General features: G+C 38.6%; 1 protein-coding gene across 1 annotated transcript in view; it reads left to right on the top strand.

Moving 5' to 3' along the window:
- Pkhd1 (PKHD1 ciliary IPT domain containing fibrocystin/polyductin) overlaps positions 1 to 15,742 on the top strand; it is a gene marked incomplete at its 5' end in the record, with an annotated part of 436,563 nt that overhangs the window by 307,752 nt on the left and 113,069 nt on the right. Inside the window, 4 exons of the mRNA XM_055605696.1 lie at positions 1,642 to 1,794; positions 8,594 to 9,469; positions 10,447 to 10,615; positions 12,184 to 12,341. Of these exons, the coding sequence (XP_055461671.1) occupies positions 1,642 to 1,794; positions 8,594 to 9,469; positions 10,447 to 10,615; positions 12,184 to 12,341 (1,356 nt within the window). The remainder of the gene's footprint in view (positions 1 to 1,641; positions 1,795 to 8,593; positions 9,470 to 10,446; positions 10,616 to 12,183; positions 12,342 to 15,742) is intronic.

Genomic DNA, 15,742 nt, shown 5'->3' with positions numbered 1-15,742 from the left:
CTTCCTTCCTTCCTTCCTTCCTTCCTTCCTTCCTTCCTTCCTTCCTTCCTTCCTTCCTTCTGCCTTTTATTATTTTTGTTTGTTTGAAATAGGCTCTGACTAAGCACTCCAGGCTTGCAACTCAAACTCATTCTCCCACCTTACCTCTCTAGTGCTGAGATTATTGGCATGTATGCCCCGTGCCTTTATGCCTGGCTTACTTTTAATTTTATGTATGGAGAACAGATCTCAATATATATATATATTTTTTGACTGGCTTAGAATTTGCTATGTAGACAGGTCTGGCCCTGATCCACTTACCTCTGCCTCCCTAGTACTGGATTAATGGTGTGTGCCATCATTCTTGGCATATTGTTTACTTTCGAAAAAACATTTAGATATTTTATTAAACATTTTATCATTCATGATGGCAAGTCTAAGAGGAGAGTTGAAAAAATTCCTTAAAAATTTATAGATGGCTTAGGGCTAAGGCCAAAAGTGCTTGACACTAAGTGTCCAGTTCATTTTGTGGCACATTGAATCCTGCAATACTTTGAAATACGATGGATAATATAAATAATACCTTTGCTTTATGTAGAAATGTATTCTTCTTGACACATAATGTATTTTATATATTGTTTACTAAGATAATCAAGAAAAATAAACAACCAAAGATACAGAAGAATTCACTCTTCCTTGTAAAAACAGGTACTGTATAGAAATAATCCATTAAGGAAAACCACCTTCCTGTATCATGTAAGAAATAGGTTTAACTCGAGGGCTATAACTAATGAAACATGCAAAATAAATGATTCAGAGAGTTGTTTTTTTAATGTAATGCATGAGAGTGGAATTTAAGTATTCACTAACACTGTCTCAAGTTATTTCTTCATTATAGTTTAAGAAATAATACTTCCTCTTCCTCTCTCTATTATTATTGAGAATGGGTTTTTCTCTTGAATTTCTGGACTCCATTCCTTTTCCTGCTTTGGCCTCTAATGAGCTAGGACTGTAAGCAGGTATCACCACGTCTAGCTTGATTCTCTGTTTAAAAAGCATAGCATAGAAAAGAGAAGTCTTTATTAACCCTATCCAGTTAGAGTCGTTGTGAAATGTCATTGGAAATAGGAAAACGAGGCTCCTCCTTACTCCTGCTCTGGTAGCTGGTCCACGTCCACGAGGAAGTCTCATCAAGAAAGGGGCTTCCTATGCTTGGCATTGCCTCTTTCTATTTCCATCACTCTCTAAACACCACTGTTTACACTCTGCTATTTCCTCATCTTTGCTCCCTTGATGGTGGTGTGTGGACGGCGGGCAGCCAACGGTCACAGCCTACCACTGATGCATGTAAGAAAGGAGGTTGGGAACCCTACTAATTGGACACATCTCTGAACCAGTGGCCTGTCCTCGTACCCAGAGTTATTGAAAAGAAATGAATTATTGCTCACACATTCTCTTTGATCCCAAAGAGGGACAAGTGAACAGGTTTTTCATTTCTCGGCTGACATCTGTCGAGTGTGCCTGAGGAAAAGCTGGCTTTCATGTTGGAAGGACTTCTAACAGGAAGGGAAAATTTCACTTGTGAGGTACGCTGGGTCCCCAGCTGGCAATTTCCAAGACAGACAATTAAAGGTTGTTTTCCCCTGACTCCTGTTTCTCTAGGAAGTGCTCATATCATGGAAGATGGTCAACACATTCCTTTGGCTGCTGAGGTTGGACTACTGACTCGAAACATTAAAATTCAGCCTGACTCATTATGTAGAGGGAGACTCCTTGTGGGGTCCTTCAGAAGGTCTAGTGGAGAAGACTTTTCTGGTAAGTGAAATGAGATCTACAATTACTAAGCCTTACCATTCAGCTGCTAAGTAATTCTGTACCACTCATCTAGGACATGCAGACATTTCAGCTATGACAAGTTTCACTTATAATGCAAAATGATCAGAGTAGCTAGCTCCTTTGTGCTCCAGGAACCTATGAATTTTCAGCCCTAATCTTTGCTAATTATCAGTATGAAGTTAAATAATATACTAGAGATAAGTGCACATGCATACTTTTTCCTCAAAGAAAACATCCTTAGTTAGCCAATGTAGATTTTCTTCTGCTTTGAAATGACATATGATTTAATAACCATTTGAATTTTATCACATTCCTGATTTTCTCATACTTTTATTCAGTAGTACGCAATATCTGATGATAGACGTGAGCTCGTGCTACAAATTAGTGGCTGAAATTTAAATATAAATCATTTCCATATTTTAGAGTGATTTAAAGATCAATTCAATCTTTTAAAAAGATCAATGCAATCTTTTTCTTTGAAATTTATGCTTCAGCTCTTTTGGAATCTTGCAAAAGTATTTGATGACCTTATTTATTAAACTCATATTCCAGAGATAGTCTTACAAATCTCTTCCTGATCAAATAGCTTGGGAAATATTGTCAGGGTAGCTCCATCTTTGAAAGTCACTGTGTATTCATCCTTAAGGATCTGAGTTTATTTATACAATTATTTCCCTTGATTTCTTAGAATTTTCCTTTAATACTTTTTTAAGCACACACTAACTGGTGATTAATTCTATAGTCTTTTACCTGAAAATGTCAGGTTTTCTTTTACTATTTCTTTAAAAGATATTTTTTTAAAGATAAATATTTGTCATCAGAAGATATCTGAATAAATCTAAAATGATTCTATTAGGGTTTGGTTTCTATAACCAAAGAAAATCCTGTAATATTTTTCTGTGAACTCTTTTATTCTGTAAGATAAGGATTCAATTCAAGTGATGAACACATGAGAGAGGGCAGGAGGCAGGAAAGATTTTTTTATTAATTTATTTATTTAGCTTACATCCCAATCAAATCTTCTCCTCCCTCCTCTCCTTCCAGTCCCCCCCTTTCTCCCTTCCCCCACAATTCCTCACCTCCTCCTTTTCTCCTCAAAAAAAGGGGGGGGGGAGGCCTTCCATGGATATCAACCAGCCTTGGCATATCAAGTTGCAATAAGACGAGGCACATTTTCTCCTATTGAGACTAGATAAGGCAGCTCAGTTAGAGGGAAATGTATCAAAAAGTAGGAAACAGAGTCAGAGACAGCTCCTGCTCCCGTTATTAGGAGTCCCACATGAAGACCAAGCTTCATAATAGTTATACTTGTGCAGAGGGCCTAATATCCTTCCCTGAATGTTATCTGGCTGATGGTTCAGTGTCTGTGAGCCCCTATGGGCTTAAGGTTAGTTGATTCTGTAGGTTTTCTTGTAGTGACCTTGACAGTAGAAATTTCTTACATACTTGGAAATTTCCTCATTTTATGTGAAGGGCATCATTTGACTCTAAGATTTAAGTTATACATGCCTATTATTCACTTCTGCACCTCTTAAATATAATAAGAATAGTTTCCCCATGCAGTGGGAAGTTAACATGAAGACACACTACTGTGCAGAGTAAGTATCTGAAAAGACGTATTCAGCCAAAAGTGGAGCATCACCCTGGTCTGGAAGACCAGACCGAAACAGACCAGACATGAGAAGGCCCCCACAGCTCCTGAACTCACAGCAGCTTTGGTTGTCCGTACAAGACCCACACTACCAAACCAGTCACTATTCCAGTGTGAGCCTCTTCTCCCTCGTTGAGCAGCCATTGACAAATGATGGCCTATTGGGAGGAGGGAGTTTGTTTTCATTAAAGGAGTGTCTGGTAGGTTGACCACATCCCAGTGACCACATTCCATACCCAGGAGTATGTGAGTAGCACTAATAGATTGAGTTGAAATACATTGTATGCATTTATAAAATTCTCAAAAAAAGATAAAATATTGTCTATAGCTTTTTTTTTAAAGAAAATAAATTCACTGTGCACATGAATACAATAAAAGCTCACAAATATCTGGCATAAAGTGTTCTAATCACTACCTATGATCATCATTGTGCATTTTCTTTTGCATAATTTGTTCACTCTTTGAAAACATTCAGACCTTAAATCAGAAGTTCACAATTTCTAGTGAATAGAAAAGAAACTCTTCTCATGAGCTTTATCTCTATATGTACTTGCCAGAAATTAGTTTGCCCCCTAGGAAAAAAAATGCTGGTATCTGGTAGACATTTGTACTTGTCCTAAGTTGGGGGAGTTTCTAAGATTTAATGAATAGTTGCCAAATGCACAGGACAGCAACATATAAGAAAGGAATGTCTTGCTCAAAATAACATGATGTTGAGCTCAGACAATCTTGTTCTAGATGATGGAGACAAAAGCTGGACTCTGATCTTGCAGAAATGATTGAAAAGTTGGGATTTAGAGACTCAGCAAATGAAAACTAGGTCAAGCAGGACTGTGGTCATGAACAGAAGACCAAATCTTACACTTGAGCACAAAGGCTGAACCAGCATCCAGCCTGACAGAATCCTAAGCCTATGCAGTTGCTAAACTATAGCTGTCCAAATAACATCCTAGAAAAGAAAGGAGAAACCATATTAAATGCTTTTGTGAGCTGGAAATGTTCTTGTTTTCCCATAGTAGAAATTTTCTCTTTTAGTGATCCTTTCTGCCCAGAATATAATCCATATTCTCATACTACATTAAGAACCCTTGCTTCTGGGGCTAGAAGATGGCTCAGTGGTTAAGAGCACTGGCTGCTCTTCCTGAGGACCCAGGTTCAATTCCCAGCACCTACATGGCAGCTCACAACTGTCTGTAACTGGTGAATCCATCTGACTCCCCCACCCCACACTCACACACACATATATATGCCAAACACCAAGTGTACACAAAAGTAAATATATTTAAAAAAAAAAAAAAGAGCGTGGACTCACCTTAACCTCTGATAAGAACCCTTGCTTCTTAACGTATGTTATTGTTGCAGAGGGGTTGGAAAGATGATAATAACCAATATACCAGGAAGTTGCTGCCAGACTATGTTTCTGAAGATGAGCCTGATGATAACAATAAGCATGCCAGTGTGAACCAGGGAAGACCATGATGCCTTAACCTTACAAAAAGAACTATAGGCAACTAAGAAATGCTGAATGCTGGAGAAATAGTCTTTCCCAGGGGAGCACACCAGCTGGTTTTCTAATACCAAATGGTCAGCTCTGGATATATGTGTGTGTGTATATGTGTGTGTGTATATGTGTGTGTGTATATATATATATATATATACAGTTATTCGTATATATGTATATATATATTCATATATGTGTATGTATGTATATGTATGAATAACAATATACAGACTGAGTAGATTTATTTAGAAAGAAGATGGCATGGGAATTTGAAAGAAAGAAAGGAGCGGTATATGGGGGTTAGAGGGAAGAAAAGGAGAAGGAAATTTTGTAACTATCTTCAACCAAGATAACTGTCTTCTTCAAGATAAAAGTAATGTTTTTTGTTTTTTTGGGGTTTGTTTTGTTGTTGTTGTTGTTGTTGTTTTCAGATTAACCTGTGTCAGAGTCTAGATAAAGTAGGATCTGCAGGTACATAGCATGGATGCTGTTGAATAATTATAGGGATGGAAACCAGGCAAAGATACTCTTTACTGGTTATTAGGCACTGTAACATTTTTTTCCTTTTTTTCTGACAAAATCTAGCTAGAAAGTTTTAAGATATAATTTCAAAAGGAAAAGTTGCAAAGTATTTACAAGCAAAATTGAATCTGAATCCTTCACTTAAATGCTCAAGATATGTCAAGTATTTGCTTACGATTTATTGATTAAATATGCATTCAAGTGAAATGATATTGAGCATTTTGAAACTGTGAATTGCAAACACACACTCACACACAGCGTAATTGACTATTACCCACAGGATATGTTAATGAGAGGTTAAAACCACCATGCATAGTGGAAAATAGGCTGTTTACTTGTGAACTTGCATTTCCATTTGATTGATGTTCATGTCAAAGTTTGATGTGCAGGACAGATACAACATATCTTACAACTGTGTATTATTGGCAAAGAATCTCAGGAGACAAATACCATTTTAATGTTTGTTGCTGAAATCCCTTTCTTGGAGGAAATGTAAACATCTATCCCTCTCCTATTGTTCCAAAACCCAACAACCAAGGTATGACTATACCAAAGTTCACTCTGGTGAACTTGTGAGTTTATTAGGCTTAATTATAGAAAAAAAATGGGTAAAGGATATGGGCAGGAATACAGGTGACCTTAAAGTAGCCACTCTGGAAGGGCTGTTCCCAGCAGGAATGATGGTATTTTCATGTCTTTGTAGATAGAATACCTTTTGTCATTTCTCTACTAATATCTTCTAGCCCATTCCCAAAGACCTATGCAATCAGGTAGAATTGCATACTTGTTTGGAAGGGTGGCTGGTTACACAGGTAAGGATTCTATAAAATAAGGTTCCCTAATTTTATGGGGGAAGGTAAATAGTCAACAGACCTAGCTGTGATGATCTTTTGTCACTAGGACAAGCAGAACTCCTGAAGATGTTGGCAGTTTGGCTCGGAGATGAGTCCTATACAATGTTTAGCACAGTTTTTCTATACCATCTACAGGAAGCATCTCGATCATTGCCCACTAAGCATTTATTTATTGCTCAGTTAATTATTGGGGTTCTTTTATCCAGTCACATCTTTCACTTTCTCCTTCTCACAGGGATTGACTTCTTTACAGCAACTCATTCGCAAGGATTCAAGTTTCCTATCCCTGAAAAGGCAGTGGAGAACTGAAGGTGTTAAGCTGGCTTACCTTTGAGCTTTAAGTGAAAGTACTAAAGCACAACGACATCAAAACTTCACGTGCAGCTTCTTCCATCTTTATTAAAGAAGTAACTGCATGATTTGCCTTAGCCATTGCCTCAAAAGCAAAACAAAACCTTATAAATTCCAGCAAAATCAATTAATAAAAAAGAAGGGAGGGACCAAGTTGTCAAGTTGGAATCCTCCTAGCAAAGGATATATGACTAATGACTGGCATACAGCTATTGCTGGTTCCCTGACTCCAGTGTTGAACTTGCTCCTTTTATAGGGTTGACTATTTCACTCTTACTGTGAATTTGCAATGTGGTTCATTGTGCTTAGTCATATGCCCAGAGTAAAATCTTAGCTTGTCAACTATTTAATGTCTCATTTCCTTATAAGCAGAATGAAAATAATTGTATCCAAAATAGCATCATTATAATAAGATTGTTTATGTGTGTTTGTGTATAATTGTGTGTGTGTGTGTGTGTGTGTGATACAGCAAAACTTGGCACATGATCAGTGTTATATGATAATTAGATGCTACAGTTATTTCACCTCATTATTAATTCATAACCTATATTCAGATAGCATATATGTTTACCAGAAATGCATACAGTGATTATTAATACTCAAGTTTAAAACCAATGTATAGGCTGAATTCTGTATCGTTGTAAATAAACACACACACACACACACACACACACACACACACACACACACACATATATTTTAAAGAAAGCACAGCTAGGCATGTGCCAGCCCACTATAATCCTAGCACCTGGGAGAGATAAGCTGGGCATGCTTGCTAAAGCCTATGATCTGAATGACTCAGAAATCTGAGGCAGGGAGTTATAGGCCTGACTGGGCAATTTAATGAGACTCCGACCCCCCCCCCCCAAGAAATTTAGGCTATAGGTAAAGCTAGTTGTAGAATACTGGCCTAGTAGTAAGTTTAGGGATGAAGGTTCAATCATCAGTAAAGCAAACAATTCACAAAAATAAAAGGACAACATTCAGATACCTTAAAGTGTTCAGTGAGGTTACATAATTATTAATTTTCATGAATGACACTGGAAGAAATCTCACTACTATAAAAAAGAAAGTTGGAAATACGGTGAGGCTAAGAGTAAAATATAGAAAAGGTTTGATTCTAGGGTGACACAAGTGGTAGGCCAATGATTTACTACTTAGCTCTATCTCATCTTCATTTTCAGATTTTATTTAGCTACAGAGCCTCACTGAGAATCCCAGGTTAGTCTTGAACTCACTGCATAGCACAGGCAGGCCTTGACCTTTCCATCCTTCTGCCTTAGCTCCTAGTGTTACCTGGTTACAGCCCTGTGCCTTCAGTCCAGTTTTGTAAACAATATTAAATGTGTATTATGTATCTTTTTACCTTGTCTTTATCAAGAAACTCATATTTATGGACATTAATTGGGCCATAACATAATCTTCATTTTTCAAGTTGCGCATTCTGTTCCTTTCTTCATTGTCTCCATAAGGAGTTACAATCCATTTGAATGGAATCCATGAGACAAACAGAGTTAGACATGACTTTGCGGCAAGTGGGCGACATATTCTTTGTTCTTGTCCAGGCTCTGATGCAGTCTCCTAACAAATGCAAAGGATCTGTAAGCCAGCTGTGTATCTCCCCAAGGTCATTCCCTGCCTTATTTCTCTTCTCACTGTTTACATCAGAATCCAGACAGCACAGTGCTGTTTGTAGACTAGAATGTGATATTTCCAGTGATTCATTTTTTTTTGTTGGCAAGAATTTACAGTGTAAGTTGTGCAGTTCTGGTGCTAAGGATAATGATTACATTTCATTTAAATATCTGCAGATTCTGATGCCCTGAAACAGAGGCCTTTGGTATATTGTGGGGAATAAGAAAGAAGCTGACTAAATAAATATATTCATTTTCTTTGTAGGTGTACTTCAACTTCTAAATGTAGAAATTCGGAATTTGGGGTCGCCATGGTATTCATCCATTGAATTCACTAGTGTGTCAGCTGGATCCCGGGTAATATCTTCTACTGTACATCAAAGCTGTGGTGTGGGCATCCATGCGTCTTCTAGTCATGGCATGATTTTAGAGGACAACGTAGTGTTTGGCACAAGTGGCCATGGCATTGATGTGGAGGGACAGAACTATTCTCTCACTAATAATCTTGTCATTCTGACAATGCAGTCGGCAAGCTTATCTGCTTGGGTGGCAGGAATCAAAGTAAACTATGCAAAGGATATAATTCTCCGTGGCAATGTGGTGGCAGGATCAGAGAGACTTGGCTTTCATGTAGGTGGCCATGGGTGCTCCTGTGAAGTGCTTTGGTCTGACAACGTGGTCCACTCAAGCCTTCATGGCCTTCACCTCTACAAGACACATGAGCCCAACAACTGTACTGGTATCTCTGGATTTCTGGCTTTTAAGAACTTTGACTATGGTGCCATGGTACAGACAGAGAATAGCGTGGACATGCAGAATATCACTCTGGTAGACAATACCATTGGCCTTTTGGCCATCGCATATGTGTCTTCTGCTTCACTGAGCTCCATGAGCACTGTACAGATTATGCTTAGGAATTCAGTCATTGTGGCCACTAGCTCCTCTTTTGACTGCATTCAAGACAGAAAGGCACCTCAGTCGGCCAACTGCACATCAACAGATAGAGCACCTTCCAACCCCAGAGGAGGCCGAATTGGTATTCTGTGGCCTGTTTTCACCTCAGAACCAAATCGATGGCCTCAGGAGCCATGGCACAAAACGAGGAATGGTCATTCAGTTTCCGGAATTATGAAGCTTCAAGGTAGGATTCTGGGGTTTGTCCTAAATATTGTGGTTACACATCCAAACGTACAATTTTCAGTAACATTCTGAAATTGTACGGTAAGAAGGTCCAGTGTGGCCTAGTGCTTGCTTGTCTCACTTGCATTCTGCTGGTGGTGCACCACAACTGTGTTTCAATGATAGTGAGTGATTCCGGGCAGAAGTTACTGTTTTCTGCTTGCTAGAAAGACTTCGTTGTAACTACTTAACTCAGTAATTGCTCTTGTATAGCAATTGTTTTTCCTGTTATCCACTAAAGTAAATAAGATGTAGAAACTGTAACGCAGCTGAGGTTGCTTTGTAGTTGAGTCCTATAAAGATTGCTAGGTTTAAAGTCAGCATTTAACCATAACTTGGGCAGTTTATCTTTTACCAGACAGTTTTGGCAATTTTTTTACTTATTCCCCGTTTATAGAGTCTATCTCGCAGTTGGTTTGAGTGTTAAATAAAATGGACAGATTTTGATTAAGGTTTTAATTAAACGTTTTCTGAAGACTATAATTTATTGGAATCTTTGTCTTTAAAGATTGGTTTATTTTACGTGTATGAGTGTTTGCCTCTATATATGTCTGTGCACCATATACATGAAGTACCTGCAGAGGCTTGAAGAGGGCGTTAAATCTCCAGAACTGGTGTTAGAGAGGGTTGTGAGCCTCCATCTAATTGCTAGGAATCAAATTTGTGTCCTCTGGGAGAAAAGTCAGTGCTTTAACCATTAAGCCAGCTTTCTAGCTTGGAATTGCCATCTTTTTTTTTTTTTTTTTTTTTAAACACCGCAATGTCCATGTATGGTAGAGACACTTTGTGACTAAGCTTCATGTAAAATTCCCGGGGTTATCCTTGGTAGCTCATATTATCTCCTAGAAAATACTTTAGGAACAGAATATTTAGTTGTATAATGCTTGTGGTTGGTGGCTCACATGAAACAATTTTGTGATATATTGTTTAAAATTTCAGATGTCACCTTTTCTAGCTTTGTGAAGAGTTGCTATAGTGATGACCTGGATATCTGTATCCTGCCTAATGAGTATAGCACTGGAATCATCTACCCCATAACAGCAGAGAGGAGCAGGATGCTAAAGATAAAGGACAAAAACAAGTTCTATTTTCCTCCATTGCAGCCCAGGTACCACTTTCAGTATTGATGTGTACTTATGAAGCAATTTTCAACTCTTTACATTCTCAATCATTAAAAACTACAACATCATCACACATATTTAAATAAATGCCTTGATTTATTGGTCCCAACATTTTACTCCTCTTATATTCTTTTTTTATATATCTTTTTTTAAATTTTTTATTAATTACACTTTATTCATTTTGTATCCCCCCATAAGCCCCTCCCTCCTCCCCTCCCGATCCCACCCTCCCTCCCCTTTCTGCATGCATGCCACTCCCCAAGTCCACTGATAGGGGAGGTTCTCCTCTCCTTTCTGATCTCAGTCTATCAGTTCTCATTAAAATTGGCTGCATTGTCCTCTACCATGGCCTGGTAAGGCTGCTCCCCCCTCAGGGGGAGGTGATCAAAGAGCAGGCCAATCAGATTATGTCAGAGGCAGTCCCTCTTCCCATTACTATGTAACCCACTTGGACACTGAACTGCCATGGGCTACATCTATGCAGGAGTTCTAGGTTATCTCCACGAATAGTCCTTGGTTGGAGTATGAGTCTCTGGGAAGTTCCCTGTGTTCAAATTATCTTGTTCTGTTGCTCTGCTTGTGGAGTTCCCGTCCTTTCATATATGATTTTAAGAATTTGATTACAAACAAATAGATACTAGTTACTAGTTTCTCTCCTCTTGAGTCTTTTTTTTGGGGGGGGGGTAAGAAGTCATTTGATGACAGCGTTTTTGTTGTTTCTATTGTATTGTTTTCTTAGAGACATTTTCAAAATAGTTGTTTCCTCTATCATGGAACACAAAGTCCAGTTTCAGATGGGGGAGGCTCAGGGAACCTTTGAAGAAGATGAGGAGACAGGAGACCGATGTGCCTATTGCTAGGAACTCCTAAGCTAAGCAATGATGCATAGGTCATGCCTAACTGCTGCCCTTGCACGCATGATCTCAAAGCTTTATTCAAGGATCTAATATGTATGTATATGTATAGTATCTTTGCCTTGAAAAGGCATGAAGAAATGAAAAATGCATTATGGATCTCTTACACTACAAAACATAAAACTGCTATAGGGAGAAAAGTAATAGTCTAAATAAACCATCCTATATGGAAAGTTTCTATGTTTGACCTAACACTGTTTCCTTTTTAATGCCCATCTCTGAGCCATTGTGTGTAGCTCAGTACAGTTAGGCACACAATTTCTGCCGTGTCCTTATTTGTACTTTTCTCATTAAAACTTCCTTCTTCTTGTATCTACCAGTGGGCTGAAACCTATACCTCTGGGTCTGCTTGTGACACTTAACAAAACACCATAAACTAGATGATTGGTAACGACCAAATATTTATCTCTTATATTTTGGGAGTGTGTGGAGTACAAAAATCAAAGCAGCTGATGGCTGGTGTCTACTCTACCAGTAGAGCTACTCTACCAGTCTTCCATATGAGGTGAAGGATGTTAGCTTTATATGGCTGAAGGATCAGATTGACAAGAGTGCTTGACACAATATCAGCACTGCCAACATGCTTTTTGTTTCTGTGTACCGTGAGACGGGAGTGTTCCTTTTTTATTCTTTTTCCACAGGGAAGACTTAGAGAGAGCCACCTGCCTTGAATCTGACTGTGAAAGTCCAAGAAAATACCTCTTCACAGATCTGGATGGGAGAACCCTGGGTTTGCCCCCACCAGTTTCTGTGTTTCCAACGACAGAGGCAGAATGGACTGGATCTTTCTTCAACACAGGTCAGTTTTGTTTGTTCACAATGCCTGTGGGAAAGGCAGCAAGCATGCGAAAGAATGGGTGGCTCTGTTGTCCCATGAGAACAAAATACTTTGGGCAGGAACCAAAGGGCTGGAGTCTGTGCTGATGTGCTACCAAAACATATGTATGATCAGATACTGAGTCTTTGCGAGATAATGTGCCATCACTACTGTGACCTCAATGGATTCCTATGTCTTATGGTAAATGTACACTTTCTCACTAGCTCTGAGAATAATCCTGACATCCACCTTAACTTTATGCACCATTCATGTCACCTTGAAATAACCCATTCAACTACAAATCCATCTTTCGTTTCTGATATGACTTGAAGTGCCTTCTGGAGTATAGGAGGCACTGTAAAATTCATCTCTCTGGTCTCCAAGTTTCTCTTAAATTCTGCTGTCCCCAGAACCTCTGCCTTTTTTTTTTTCTTGCTGATACAACCATAGTACCTTTGAATACTGATTTTTGTAGGTGGGTCTTGGAGAGATTTCTCTTCCAGGGACACCAAATTCCCTGTTTGAACTGGATTTGTGCATGTTGAAGGAAAACCTGAAGATTTTTTTTTTCCACTTTGGTTCTGCTTCATTCTTTTCAGATTCTTTCTGGTCTCCTGTCTTTTTGTTCTGTCAGTTAAATTTGTTCTTTTATAATTCCTTACATTTATAAAATTCAATCCTATCACTCTCACCCTGCCTCGCCTTCTCCTCCCCACCCCTATTTTCCCCCTTCCTTCTTCCTTACCATGTTAGGTTCTGAAGGCATGACTCTCCCAGGGCCATGTGCTCAGACCATTTTCCTTATTCCAAGAGGATCGCTATCAAATCACTATCCAATGCTACCTATGAATTATGATTTTTATCCCTAACTCAGACCTGACTTTGAAATTTAAAAATAGCCAACTGATTTTATTAAGAAGTACAGGCATTTCAGATTCACATGCCCACTATTAAATTCTAATCCCTGCCCCAGTGTGCTCCCTGTTACCCACCTTTTGCCTCCATCTGTAAAATCACTGACCATATTCCTTGTTAATTTTCCTCACCCAAACTCCCACATTCATCTCCCCTACCTGCAGCCTCTGTAATGTAAATATCATCATCTCTCACCCAGTGGGAGAATACCCTCCCTGTTGACATTTTCTCCCATTTCTGCATTCTCCACTCTACTTACCTCGAAGCCAGGACAATCATTAAGCCTTCCCACGGCTTTTCATCTACTTGGATGTACGTCTACATCATAAGCTTACCAGGCTTGCATTCTTGGATTGTGGTTGCTCTCTCCCAGCTCCTCTGACTCCCATTTATCTTAAGTATCATAGTCTAATTTTCCCTTTAGCAAAGGTCCCTTGTGCAGACTCTGATATATTTTATATCATTAAGACCTCTGTTAGGGATACACTTACTATTCCTAAATGTCCTTGGGGAAGCCGTTCCTGGTCTCTCATCTAACAATCATATGAGCTACGGTTGGTATTGGTAGGGTGCTTGCTTCTCAGGCAAGAGTCCCTGAGTTCAATGCCCAGGTCAAGTGGTCAAGTGTGGACCACATAAACTGTGTATGATGGTGAATCCAAACCTTCATCCACATATAAGATCATCCTCATGGTGTGTTCAAGGCTGGCTGAAGATAAGACCTTGTTTCAAAAACAAACAAACAACCCAAACAAAACAAAAGTATGTGTTTATTCTTTTCTAAAGCCAGTGCACCTACTTACTTGTTTTTAGAGGTTCACCACCAAGCATTATGTTATAAATGTAATTACTTAGCTGTTTATTTGCCATGTGACTCTTTATAATACAAACTCAGTGAGGGCTTGGATTCTGGACTGCTCACTGATTTATATTTAGGAGGATGTTCAACAAATATTACTTGAATGGCTCTATCAGTGGACGTGTTGTGGATACATAGAAATAATATTAATGAGTTTGTCCTAAACTATTCAAGAGCATCATGATATTGATTTAATGTTGTATATGTATAATATGGAAGCTTTCTATACAGTTCAAAGTTTTTGATTGTGGTGTTCATATTTTCTATAGAGATGGGATTTTGTTTAGTACCCAGGCTACTCTAGAACTTGCTGTATAAACCAAGATGGCGTCATTCGTGTTGTGTAGTTCATGCTTGCCTTAAGCTTCCATTCCTTCTGCCTCAGCCTCCTGTGTTTGGTGTAGACACACATCATCATGAAAACTTGGGTATATTTTTATTTGTTTATAACATTTTTTTTTCATCTGAGCTATTGCTGCAGAATATTGTTTGACATTTGGAATTATTATTATACATGTTTGTTTAAATAATCATAAAATTTCATATTTGAAAATATGTGTTATGCTCATATTTTTCCATATGTTTAAATCTTAGTGTTGTGATTGAATGACAACATATGAGGTGTACAGTATAGGTTTTAATGTCTCATAAATGCTGAGTGCATAAAAATGCAGAGGAAATACTTTGTATACATTGTTGAATATAACCAGTAAATTTTTTTTTCACAGCAGAATGAAACCTGTAGTGTGTGTGTGTGTGTGTGTGTGTGTGTGTGTGTGTGTCTGTGTATGTATGTATGTACAGAAGAGAAAGGTGAGGATTGATATGTGATTAGTAAAAATAAACATTACAAAGGATATTGTGATTCTCACTGTCAGTTGTCACCTTGCTAGGGAATCATCAGAAGTCAGGCCTTTGGGAATGCCTGTGAGGGGTTATCGTCATTACATTAGTTGATGAGGGGAGATGCTTCTAACCTGTGTGTGGGACCCTTCCATGGACAGAAGTTCTAGGACATCATAATGTGAAAAACGCTGGTTGTGCAGGGGAAGAGTGGAGTGTATTTGCCTTGCTCTGCTTCTCGGCTGTGGATACAATGTGAACAGCTGCTTCAGCTCCCTCCTTCCTCAAGTTCCATGCCAGGATGGACTGTACCTTGCACTGTGATCTGGAGTCATCCTCTGCCCCTTAGTTTCCTTTTGTCAAGGTGTCTTACCGCAGCAACTGCAAAAATGATGAAGGCAGGTGTGTAGCTCTAATTCCATCTATCTCTATATTTACTCTGTTTCCTACAGTAATATTTTCTATTGCTCAAAAAAAAAAAATAAAAAAAAACCCCTCCAAACTTCACACCACTACTATAGGCATTTATTTCATGGAAAAATATCCTCATCTTTTAAAACACTCTGATAGGTAATTGAAGGGGTTTTGGCCAGGCTTATATTTCTTTTTAATTAATAAGACGGGTGGTAGTCTACAGTGATGGATACAAATTGAAATTCATTCTAACAGAAAAAGAAAAGGCTTGAACATAGTGTTTCAGTTTGGGTTGGCTTAGAAATACACTCTCTGCAAAGCTGAGACTCAAGCAGCTCACATAGCAGCAGAC

Source organism: Psammomys obesus, unplaced genomic scaffold (genome assembly GCF_907164565.1).
Source record: "Psammomys obesus unplaced genomic scaffold, mPsaObe1.curated_primary_1811, whole genome shotgun sequence".
NCBI classification, from domain to species: Eukaryota; Metazoa; Chordata; class Mammalia; order Rodentia; family Muridae; genus Psammomys; species Psammomys obesus.
The sequence above is the reverse complement of the archived record's forward strand: the minus strand, read 5'-3'. Positions and strand labels throughout refer to the sequence as shown.